Source organism: Corythoichthys intestinalis, chromosome 2 (genome assembly GCF_030265065.1).
Source record: "Corythoichthys intestinalis isolate RoL2023-P3 chromosome 2, ASM3026506v1, whole genome shotgun sequence".
In the NCBI taxonomy this organism is placed as follows: domain Eukaryota; kingdom Metazoa; phylum Chordata; class Actinopteri; order Syngnathiformes; family Syngnathidae; genus Corythoichthys; species Corythoichthys intestinalis.
The window spans coordinates 8,069,566-8,082,390 of record NC_080396.1 but is presented as its reverse complement, the minus strand read 5'-3'; the positions used below and the strand labels follow the sequence as shown (position 1 = coordinate 8,082,390).

Sequence of the window (12,825 nt, the reverse complement as noted above, 5' to 3'; positions counted from 1 at the left end):
TTGTCATTTTCCCTCTAAAATGTCATGTGACTCATTAGTGTTACTAGGTCCAGGTGTGCATAGGGAGCAGGTGTGTTCAAATTTGTAGTGCAGCTCTCACATTCTCTCATACCGGTCACTGAAAGTTCCAACATGGCACCACATGGCAAAGAACTCTCTGAGGATCCTAAAAGACGTATTGTTGCGCTACATGAAGATGGCCAAGGCTACAAGAAGATTGCCAACACCCTGAAACTGAGCTGCAGCACAGTGGGTAAGCTCATCCAGCGTTTCAAAAGCGCAGGGTCCACTCAGAACAGGCCTCGGGTTGGTCGTCCAAAGAAGCTGAGCGCACATGCTGAGCGTCACATCCAAATGCTTTCTTTGAAAGATCGTCGCAGGAGAGCTGTCAGCATTGCTGCAGAGATTGAAGAGGTGGGGGGTCAGCCTGTTAGTGCTCAGACCATATGCCGCACTCTACATCAAATTGGTGTGCATGGCTGTCACCCCAGGAGGAAGCCTCTTCTGAAGACGGTACACAAGAAAGCAAGCAAACAGTTTGCTGAAGACATGTCAACAAAGCACATGGATTACTGGAACCATGTCCTATGGTCTGCTGAGAGGAAGATTAATTTGTTTGGTTCTGATGGTCTCAAGCATGTTTGGCGGCGACCAGGTGAGGAGTACAAAGATAAGTGTATCATGCCTACAGTTAAGCATGGTGGTGGGAGTGTCATGGTCTGGGGCTGCATGAGTGCTGCAGGTGTTGGAGAGTTACATTCAATTGAGGGAAACATGAACTCCAACATGTGCTGTGAAATACTGCAGCAGAGCATGATCCCCTCCCTCCAGAAACTGGGTCGCAGGGCAGTGTTCCAGCATGACAAAGACCCCAAACACACCTCCAAGATGACCACTGCTTTACTGAAGAGGCTGAGGGTAAAGGTGATGGACTGGCCAAGCTTGTCTCCAGACTTGAACCCAATACAACATCTTTGGGGGATCCTCAAGCGGAAGGTGGACGTGCGCAAAGTCTTACATATCCGTCAGCTCCGCAACGTCGTCATGGAAGAGCAACCTGTGAAGCTCTGGTCAACTTCATGCCCAGGAGAGTAAAGGCTGTTCTGGATAATAGTGGTGGCCACGCAAAATATTGACATTTGACATGTTGTATGTTAATATTGACAACTTTCACTAAGGGGTGTACTCAGTTTTGTTGCCAGGGGTTAAGATATTCATGGCTATATTTAGAATTCTTTTGAGGGGAAAATAAATGAACTTTATTATATAAGCTGCACACAGACTACTTTTTATTGTATCAAAGTGTCCTTCTCTCAGTGTTGTCCCATGAAAAGATATACTTGAATATCTGCAGAAATGCGAGGGGTGTACTCACTTTTGTGATATTCTGTATACTGTATGAGCAGTGAGTTAAAAGGCAGACATTTCTACTGTACAGGATCTTATTTTGCATGCGTTCGTTATGACGATTTGGCTGTTTATTTGCATACCTGGCAAGATTGTATTGGCGAGTACTGGACCATCATGCCTTGCATCTGGCTGCCAATATTGCTCTGCTGGACACCACTGAGAGCAAAGTTGGGTGTTGGCTGCATTCCCAATATAGGTGCTGGACTTGACATCACAGGCTGGCGCACTGACAAACACGAACAGGCAAAGCACTTAGGCTACACTACAAGAAAAGTTGAGGATGGATTGAAAGGTTTGGCCATCAAGATCGAGCTGCTGTTAACTCTTTAGCTGCCATTGACCGTGATGGGTAAACCTGATCTGCTATAAAAATGAACCGTTTTGAAACAGACCACACAACTTTGGCAAATCACCACTTACGATACTAAATCTAAGAAAACAGGTTAACAACATTCCAATTGTTGCTATTGCCCAATGTTATGCATATTTCATGAATTAACTCATTGGCTGCATTTGGTGACAGATGCCCAACCCATTTCTGACAGTCAAAATTGATTTATTTCTCTATCGAGGAAATAAGGTTGTGCTGAGAAAAAAAATACGATTGTTAAAAAAAAAAAAAATCAAATATTATTTTGAATTATAATTACTTGAGTATTTTTTTCACCGAATTATTTTTTTACTTGAGCAAATATTTTGGATGACTACTTTTACTTGAGTATATATTTTTTTGAACTAATGTTACTCTTACTTGAGTAATTTTTTGTCTACTCTACCCACCTCTGAATTGGATAGGATATCCATCACTGGCAATGGGACTAAATCATGATCAATCAATGCCACCCTTCCCAGTTCAAATTGATTTGACGTCGATCACTGTAACGACAAGTTAATAGTGTCTTCTCGGGATAAACGACCACCACCACCAACAACAAAAAAACGTCTTAGCTCAGTAGTGGAAAAACTGACCAAGACTTAAACTGCGCAGTGAGTTGAGCTGTTCCAGCAAAGCAAGGTGGCTAAATGAGAAAGTCAATATATCTGATTTAGCCTGCAGTGACCTGAAACAGCTACATGAGTGACCAAATAAAGGTTGAAAGAAAAAAAACATCAATTTCTTATTAGTGCCAAAAACACCCGAGCGACCAGAGGAGCGCTGCGTATTCCCAAATGGCGCCAAATAGCGGCGCTGGCCGCCGGCCAGAGGGCGACAATGTCAAGGTGACGAGGCGAGACATTTAAAAATGTAGTCCCCAGTGACACACGTGAGGTGCTGCGGGCGACATCCTTTTGTGAAGGTGTCTGCAGTCTGCCTTCTGGGAGAAAAGTACAATGAAACAATGAAAGCAACCCAATGAGGACCAAGGAGGCGGCTATTTTTATCCAGCCATGTCTCCCACTTTCCCACAGAAACCGAGCATGAAATGACCGCAATATTAAATGCTGCAGATTTATTCCGTTTCAGCAGGCAGCAGATGATTGTGATTCCTCACAGGCTGATAATGGCTGATCGTCTCCTCACTGTTTTTGCGGGATGCCAGTTTGCCGAGGAGGGATTAAATCCATCCACTAAACTGAGTTTAAGATTGATTTTTCTTCCCGTTGTCAATTTCTACCGCATTACCAGCCGCGTGGCCTGCAGGTGAAGACTGAGGGGCTGAAAAAGAGACCGGTTCACTGTGAGATTCATAAAGGCCTCTCAGACAGCGTCCCGGCCCCGCATCCCGCCTCTCATCAGTATTCCTCTTAGATCTCATAATGAGGCTGTGACAGGATGTAAAAATTGGATTTTAAACAAATGCTAAGCTATTCAAAGGGATTCCATTCTAATCTATGTGTTGTGGACTAGGGGATTCGTGTCTGCTCTACTCAGGCTTTTTGTTGAGTTTTTAAATCTGTCTGTTTTTTTATTCCGTAATTACATACAGCATTTTCTGGAATTTAAATCGCAGTTTGTTTTCTTTCCAACCAAAGTTTGGCTCGGCCTGCGACCTATACTCAGGCGAGACTTCTCAAAATCAGGGGACTCAGAGTCGAACACAGGTGCAAAAATAAACCGGAATATAAGACGGCCCTGATTATAAGACGACCCCTCTCTTTTTCAAGTCTCAAGTTTGAAAAAAAGACTTTTGAACACCAAATTAGTTTTTATACAGAAAATAATTACAGTACATCCGAAACAAATGATTATAACAATATATTTGAGAGAAAAAGCATGTTATTTTGGATTATTCAAACCTTCATATCTGAACATTTAAATATGTAAACTAAAGTGCAATCACATTCGTAAATGAATGCTTCTGGTTTTTGAAATGTAAATGTACTATACACTCACCGGCCACTTTATTAGGTACACCTGTCCAACTGCTCGTTAACACTTAATTTTTAATCAGCCAATCACATGGCGGCAACTCAGTGCATTTAGGCATGTAGACATGGTTTAAGACAATCTCCTGCAGTTCAAACCGAGCATCAGGATGGGGAAGAAAGGTGATTTGAATGACTTTGAACGTGGCATGGTTGTTGGTGCCAGAAGGGCTGGTCTGAGTATTTCAGAAACTGCTGATCTACTGGGATTTTCACGCACAACCATCTCTAGGATTTACAGAGAATGGTCCGAAAAAGAAAAAATATCCAGTGAGGGGAAATGCCTTGATGATGCCAGAGGTCAGAGGAGAATGGCCAGACTGGTTCGATCTGATAGAAAGGCAACAGTGACTCAAATAACCAACCGTTACAACCAAGGTAGGCAGAAGACCATCTCCGAACGCACAGTACGTCCAACTTTGAGGCAGATGGGCTACAGCAGCAGAAGACCACGCTGGGTGCCACTCCTTTCAGCAAAGAACAGGAAACTGAGGCTACAATTTGCACAAGCTCATCGAAACTGGACAATAGAAGATTGGAAAAACGTTTCCTGGTCTGATGAGTCTCGATTTCTGCTGCGACATTCGGATGTTAGGGTCAGAATTTGGCGTCAACAACATGAAAGCATGGATCCATCCTGCCTTGTATCAACGGTTCAGGCTGGTGGTGATGGTGTAATGGTGTGGGGAATATTTTCTTGGCACTCTTTGGGCCCCTTGGTACCAATTGTGCATCGTTGGAACGCCACAGCCTAACTGAGTATTGTTGCTGACCATGTCCATCCCTCTATGACCACAATGTACGCAACTTCTGATGGCTACATTCAGCAGGATAATGCGCCATGTCATAAAGCTGGAATCATCTCAGACTGGTTTCTTGAACATGACAATGAGTTCACTGTACTCAAATGGCCTCCACAGTCACCAGATCTCAATCCAATAGAGCATCTTTGGGATGTGGTGGAACGGGAGATTCGCATCATGGATGTGCAGCCGACAAATCTGCACCAACTGTGTGATGCCATCATGTCAATATGGACCAAACTCTGTGAGGAATGCTTCCAGCACCTTGTTGAATCTATGCCACGAAGAATCGAGGCAGTTCTGAAGGCAAAAGGGGGTCCAACCCGTTACTAGCATGGTGTACCTAATAAAGTGGCCGGTCAGTGTATACGATACTATAAATATAATAAACCAATCCAATGTGTTAAAACAACAAAATTGCAATAAACACATTAACCATCAAAGTGAAGTCTAACTGTAACTGTAGTCTTGAAACAAATCTGATTGAGGGAAAACATTGCAATAAAATAATGCAAACTGGTTAAACTTGAGAGGAGCTGAGATCTGTCATGACAGAACATCGCTTCAATGATATCTGGCGCCATCTAGCGTCGTGAATGGGTATAATGTCTAGACAGCGAATATAAGAGGACCCCCTCTTTTTCAGTCTTATTTCAATGCAAAAAACACCGTCTTATATTCGGGCCAATACGGTATGCGATTGGGACAACCCTAGTTGGAGAAACAGTTTTTTACATAAAGGCCATTTATACTAGGGGTGGGCCTTTCCCCACGACTAATGTTAGTAGTCAATTCTTCTAAAAACCTACTAATGTAGTGACAATACGTCCTAATAAACCACCCATTCAAATGCAATAAATTGTGATTAAATAAAAAAATTATATTAAAAATGACCCTCGTGAGGAAAAGCGGCATGGAAAATGAACGAATGAATAACATTAAAAAAAAAAAAAAACCACACACATTGCATAATGAGTCATTTGAAAGCTAGTTACAGTGTATCACAAACGTGAGTACACCCCTCGCATTTCTACAGATATTTAAGTACATCTTTTCATGGGACAACACTGACAAAATGACACTTTGACACAATGAAAAGTAGTCTGTGTGCATTTTATATAATAGAGTTCATTTATTTTCCCTTCAAAATAACTAAAAATATAGCCATTAATATCTAAACCCCTGGCAACAAAAGTGAGTACACCCCTTAGAAACTACATCCCTAAATGTCCAATTTGAGAACTGCGTGTCATTTTCCCTCCAAAATGTCACGTGACTCGTTACAGGAGCGCTGTCAGCATTGCTGCAGAGATTGAAGAGGTGGAGGGTCAGCCTGCTAGTGCTCAGACTATACGCCGCACTCTACATCAAATTGGTGTGCACGGCTGTCCCCCCAGGAGGAAGCCTCTTCTGAAGACGGTTCACAAGAAAGCCCGCCAGTCTCAACAGACCATAGGCCAGGGGTTTTCAACCCAGTCCTCAAGGCACACTGTGGGTCCTGGTTTTTGTTCCAGCCGATCCAGCAGAGACAGTTGAACCAATGAGGCTTCTGCTAAAACAAGCCACACCTGACTGCAATCAACTGATTGCACTTGTAAAACACCAGATTGGGGAAAAAGTGTTGTCATCTTGTTTGGTAAGAATGAAATCCTGCACCCACAGTGTGCCTTAGTGGAATAGGTTGGGGACCCCTGCCATAGGTCATGGTTCCAGTAATCCATGTGCTTTGTTGACATGTCTTCAGCAAACTGTTTGCGGGCTTTCTTGTGTACCGTCCTCAGAAGAAGCTTCCTCCTGGGGTGACAGCCATGCACACCAATTTGATGTAGAGTGCGGCGTATGGTCTGAGCACTAACAGGCTGACCCCCACCTCTTCAATCTCTGCAGCAATGCTGACAGCACTCCTGTTACGAGTCACATGACATTTTGGAGGGAAAATGACAAGCAGTACTCAATTTAGACATTTAGTGTTGTAGTTTCTGAGGGGTGTACTCATTTTTGTTGCCAGGGGTTTAGATATTAATGGCTTTATTTAGAGGGGTAAATAAATTAAGTCTATTGTATAAGCTGCACACAGACTACTTTTCATTGTGTCAAAGTGTCATTTTGTTAGTGTAGTCCCATGAAAAGATATACTTAAATATCAGCAGAAATGAGAGGGGTGTACTCACTTTTGTGATACACTGTAGGTGACATATTGTCTCATAAATTATTGCCTAGAAAAAAAAGAAAGAAAAAAAAAAACAATTCAACCACTAATGTAGTGACAATATATCCTAATAAATCACCCATTCAAATGCAATAAATTGTTATTCTTAAACTATATAGAAAAAATACAATTTAAAAAAACACACACAAGATACATAACGAGTCATTTGAAAGCTAACTAAGTGCAGAATATGTAATAAGAGAGAAACCCAATGCCATTTTTATTCTCTGCCAATTAGAGCCCATCAAAAGTGTTTATTTGATCCAAAATGGCTGACATCTTATCCTGGAACGTGTGCATGTTAGCAAATTTGAAGCCAAGTTGTTAATTGCCAATCAGATTTTTCATAATGGGTGTCATTTTAAAGCTATTCATAGTGTAGAATGTGAAGTATGTGTATATTTATTTACATATTGAACATGAGGCGCTTTTATTTTGAAATCTTCGCCAGATGTACGTTCGCTAAGCCGCTAACCGTAAGCTTTACACTCAGTAAAAAAAAAAAAAAAAAATTGCACTTGTATTCAATTTTTGTCATGCATGTGGTGTCAGTCATAGATTTATCTTTTTTTTCCCATCGTTTCCAAATGCTGCAATTTTCATGGTTTTAGTGTCACAATTTAACTAAGCGTTTTGAATTAGACTCCCAACGTTTTATCGCAAGCTAAAGTGGTTAGTAAATTGTCTTTTTTCCATTAGCCTCAATGTAACAAAGCTAATATGGATGTGTTTCCTAATTTTGTATGTCTGAACTTGAATTCTACGATGTGTTGATGAGCAATAAACATCTGTGAAAGGAACTGGAGTCGCATATGCAATCAACACGCACGTGTGTCGAACGCACACAGCACACGCAAGCAGATAAATCGAAGCCGGGAAAATTACCGACCTGATTTTTATTTACTGTGTGATAAATTGACCTATTGCATATCACGACAGGCTTAACTATGGATTGTCTTTGGGTAGACTGTTTGATGTAGAGGAAGTGACTGAATGGAATAATATAACAGTTGTAGGGAACAAAAGCAAACAAGGAACAGTGTCTGAGCAACTGACTTTAAGAGTCAAAAAATATCCCAGGGGGATAAGGCCAGGAAGATGGAACAATTACAGTGTATCACAAAAGTAAGTACACCCCTAGCATTTCTGCAGACATTTAAGTATGTCTTTTCAAGCGACAACACTGACAAAATGACACTTTGACAGAATGAAAAGTAGTCTGTGTGCAGCTTATATAATACAGTTCATTTATTTTCACCTCAAAATAACTCAAAATATAGCCAATTATATCTAAATCCCTGGCAACAAAAGTGAGTACACTCCTTAGAAACTACATCCCTAAATGTCCAATTTGAGTACTGCATGTCATTTTCCCTCCAAAATGTCATGTGACTCGTTACAGGAGTGCTGTCAGCATTGCTGCAAAGATTGAAGAGGTGGGAGGGGGGGGTCAGCCTGTTAGTGCTCAGACCATACGCCATACTCTACATCAAATTGGTGCGCATGGCTGTCATCCCAGGAGGAAGCCACTTCTGAAGCCGGTACACAAGAAAGCTTGCCCGTCTGATCCGACCATAGGTCATGGTCCCAGTAATCCATGTGCTTTGGTCCATGTGCGTATGGTCTGAGCACTAGCAGGCTGACCCCCCACCTCTTCAATCTCTACAGCAATGGTGACAGCACTCCTGTAATGAGTCACATGACATTTTGGAGGGAAAATGACAAGCAGTACTCAAATTGGACATTTAGGGATGTAGTTTCTAAGGGGTGTACTCGCTTTTGTTCCCAGGGGTTTCGATATTAATGGCTACATTGTGAGTTATTTTGAGTGGAAAATAAACTAAGACTATTACCAGTATATAAGCTGCACACAGACTACATTTAATTGTGTCAATGTTTCATTTTGTCAGTGTTGTCCCATGAAAAGATATACTTAAATATCTGCAAAAATGCGAGGGGTGTACTCACTTTTGTGATACACTGTATGTCTATTACAAAACTGAACTGTAGCCAGTAGATTTGGCAAACTACACATAAGAATCCCAACACAATAGAGACGCTTCCCATCAGAACCTGCAGACCTGCTTCATTTATGAAAGGAAAAACAAACTGTTCAAAGAAATGCTTGAACTCTTATATCAGCAGAAGCTGAATAACATAGTCAAGGACAACTAACGGTGAAAATGTTACCTTGCTGCTGAGACAGGCTTTGGCTTTGAGGGACGTTATGCGGCAAATGGTTCAGAGGCGGACGGAAGTGCTGTTGCTGGCTAGAGCACTGAGGATGGTGAGTTGATGAACAGTAGCATGCGGAGATCTGTAAGAAGTCCAAAATTAAATATAAAAAAGGAGGGAGTGGATATCTCGCGACAGATAAATTTCCCTGAGCTACCTGCTGGACCGGCTGATGAATGTACGTGTGCTGCTGGAGCATGCTGGTGTGTTGCTGGTTCAGAGCAGTGCCAGGAAAAGCAGCGTGAACAGTCACGCTGCCAGGATAGGTGTGGTGAGGTCCGAGAGTGGGAAGCGGGACAGTCTGGCCTTGGAGCATTCCTGGGTTGCTCCCTGAAGGTCCGGCAACTACGTAATTAGAAAGCTGCTGCGGGGGCGTTCCGTGCAACACCACCGAGGCCGGATGGTGGTACAGTGTTGCATAATGGCGAGCGTCTGTTGCCGGAGCTCCACTGTTGGGCGACTGTTGCGCTAACGTCATGTGATTGAACTGAGTGTTGAGGGTTTCAGGCTGGAAAAAAAGATTTAAAATGAACCTTTTATTGGACACTCATCGGCTTCCATAAATGGCAATAGATGTTCACCACCCTCATATTTATTCAAAGATGAAATTGGAACTGTAAATGTTAACTAAAAAACTGCAATTTATGGAGAAATTATTCTGGGGCTTTGCTGTGTGGAGATACATATCTTAGCCCCATCCAGGTTGGTTTGAGGACATTTAAAGCTACTGCAATGCACTTTATGTTGGTCTTCCCAAGTCCTCTATTTCTCGTCTTCAATTTGTTCAAAATGCTGCTGCTCGATTTTTAACCGGTACACCTAGACGTGAACATATTACCCCCGTGCTATCATAGCTCCACTGATTTCCAGTCTTTTTTACAGTTGATTTAAAACTTTTACTGTTTGTTTTTAATTATATTAATGGCCACGCTCCTCCTTATTTATCGACATGTTAACCCTCCGTAACTCTGGCAGGGCTCTTCGCTCTACCGGCCAGCTTCTTTTTAGGGCTGCAGCTATCAAATATTTTAGTAATCGAGTAATCGACTGAAAATTCTATCGATTAATCGAGTAATCGGATAAAACAAATATATTTTTAGGTGAAGAGCAATTATAAATATACATGAGAAAACAAGACATTTCATCTAATCTTGAACCATTTTACGTCAATCAATGTCTTTATTTTCGATGTATATTGTTGAAAACAGCCAACAATTGCATCTCAGATGTAACTAGAATTAAAAAAAAGACAAATTCACTGCTTTCACTCAAAAAACCTTTAGATCTTATTTAAAAAAAAAAAAAAATTATACCTAAAAATGCCATTCCGCTTGATAACACACATCACTTAAAAGTTAGGATTTTTTCCCACCTGTTTCAATTGAATTTCTATTTGTGTCAAGCCATTTTTAAGTTCTAGTTAAGTTTTACGCTACTCTAAACTGTAAGTCCTGATAGGATTTTGTGTTTTTGCAGTGTTCAAGATAAATGTATGATACAGGCTGTATTGGAGCACATTAGGGACCAGTGCTACTTGGTGTTTTATCCAGCAATGACTACTAAGCTAAAATTGATAGTTAGCATTATTGAGTTTTTATTTTACACCATTATCACTCCACAAAGCTATGTTATGTTAAAGCCTGTATGTAAGACACGTTAGCCACGCATCGAAAGTGGTCATAATTAATAGAAACTTAGCCCTCCACAGGGCTAACGTTACGTGAGCTAGTGACTCAGACAGTAACGTTAATCTTATTTTTTAGCGCTTAGCGCTCTTTATTAGCGCTTAGCGCTCTACTGCTTTAAGATGGCCGCTGTTTATTAACGCTGCCCAGACGCGGCCGAGTCTATCATAAAGCATCTAGTTCAACATACATGTGATCTCTATGAGACTCCTCAGATGCTACCTTCTACCAACTTAACATCATGCGGGCTAGTTTTTAGCAACGTCGGCGTAGTTTGGAGCGGCTGTCGGCTGCGGAAATGTTTTTTATATTTTTTTATCGCTTCTTCCTCTACGCACGTGACGTCAGCGCGTTGTCCCGCATTAAAAGTAGTCCGAGCGAAACGCGATGCTTAGAGCTGTCAAAATAAACGATTACTCGAGGTGAATAAAATTACTCGGATCAGTTTTTAAACTCGAGTTACTCGAGTATTCGTTTCAGCTCTACTTCTTTTGCAAGCTCCGATTAAAGGGTGGAGGGACCGATCTTTTGCAGTTGCTGCCCCCAGGTTGTGGAATAGCCTACCCCCTGAAATCTGCGCCATTACCAATCAAGGCCTTTTTAAATCTCGGTTAAAGACGCACTTTTTTAGACTTGCTTTTTCCCCTGACTAGGGTAGCTTGGTTTTATTTCTGAAAGGTTTTAATGTTTTCGGATTTTATCTGTTTTATTGTTTTTTTTGCTGTTTTGACTTTTTTTGTGATGCGTTGTTTTATTTTTCTTAATGTCATAGTATAGCACTTTCCTTCCTTTTATCTATCATGAACCATGTTTGTCTTTGTTGTAAAGCACTTTGAGGGCCTTTCAGGATTTTGTAAAGAGCTATAGAAATAAATTTGATTGATTGATTGATTGATTGATTTCAGGGACAAGATCAGGTCACTTCCTGTTGGTTTGGGGACATTTGGGGGACAAGTCCTGGTCATATCAGGTCATTTGGGGGTGTGTCCTTGTTATATCAGGTCATTTGGGGACATTTGGGGGTGTGTCCTTGTCATATCAGGTCATTTGGGGACATTTGGGGGCGTGTCCTGGTCATATTGGGTCATTTGGGGACATTCGGTGGGCGTGTCATGGTCATATCAAGCCATTTGGGGACATTTGGGGGTGTGTCCAGGTCATTTGGGGGGCGTGTCCAGGTCATATCAGGTCATTTGGGGACATTTGAGGGTCGTATCTTGGTCATGTCAGGTCATTTGGGGGCGTGTCTTTTAGAGCGCTTCTCTACTAATTGTATTCATTTTCTTTTTATTTACCTTTCATTAATTTGTAATTTGGTTTATTCATAAAAATATACAGTGCCTTGCAATAGTATTCTGCCCCTTGAACCTTGCAACCTTTCGCCACATTTCAGGCTTCAAACATAAAGATATAAAATTTCAATTTTTTGCAGGCATGAAAATGGGTCAGGGGTTAAAAAGGTGAGAAGGGTGTGGAGGAAATATGTTCCAGTACACTGTACACCCCAACAAAATATTGAGCTATGTCAACCCACACCGTGTTTCAGCAGGGCCGTGCAGAGACCGGTGGAGGGGCGGGTGCTCGTAGATCAAAAGGAGCACACGAACAAGTATTTAATACAACTTAAAACAACATAACTTCAATTTTAACCAGCTTTAGATAATTATTGGCTGCGACTGTGACATACTTTAATTGGGAGGGGGCAACAGTGAATAGAAATCAAAACTGTCATCAACACTTTCTGGCTTTGACTCAGTCAGTCTGCCTATTTTCTTCCCTCAACCTCTGCATCAAAACTTCCTTCCTCAACTTGTTCATCTGAGAACAAACCACATTAGATGGTCACTGAGCCACCAACAGCACAGTTTTCTTAAAACTATTATTTCATTATTATCCATACTTAACAACTCTAGCACCTAATGATTAATAAAGCAATGACATAAAATCTTATAGAAACATAACATTGTAATTGTGTTTATAATTGTATTTAATACCCGACTATCCTTGCAAACTTGTTCTTACCAGGTCTGCTATTCACCCAGCTGATGAGGTATCCACTGCCTTTAGCAGCCTCATCTAACTCCTTTTTTTATCCCTCAATCTCCCTTCCCTACGA

The 12,825-nt window shown here is 41.4% G+C and overlaps 1 protein-coding gene across 9 annotated transcripts in view; it reads right to left on the bottom strand.

The window, feature by feature from the left end:
* Positions 1-12,825, bottom strand: part of LOC130905566 (R3H domain-containing protein 1-like) — a 184,190-nt gene that overhangs the window by 42,500 nt on the left and 128,865 nt on the right. For 5 of the 9 annotated variants that reach the window (XR_009061121.1, XM_057819141.1, XM_057819133.1 and 2 more), the window contains 3 exons: positions 9,182-9,532; positions 8,980-9,106; positions 1,491-1,636 (listed from right to left, as the gene is read on the bottom strand). Coding sequence is in view for 8 of the 9 variants with exons in the window: in XM_057819141.1 (XP_057675124.1) it covers positions 1,491-1,636; positions 8,980-9,106; positions 9,182-9,532 (624 nt within the window). In the remaining variant the exon portion in view is untranslated. Of the gene's footprint in view, positions 1-1,490; positions 1,637-8,979; positions 9,533-12,825 lie in introns of all 9 variants that reach the window. The other 4 variants (XM_057819125.1, XM_057819101.1, XM_057819118.1 and 1 more) reach the window with 1 other exon arrangement.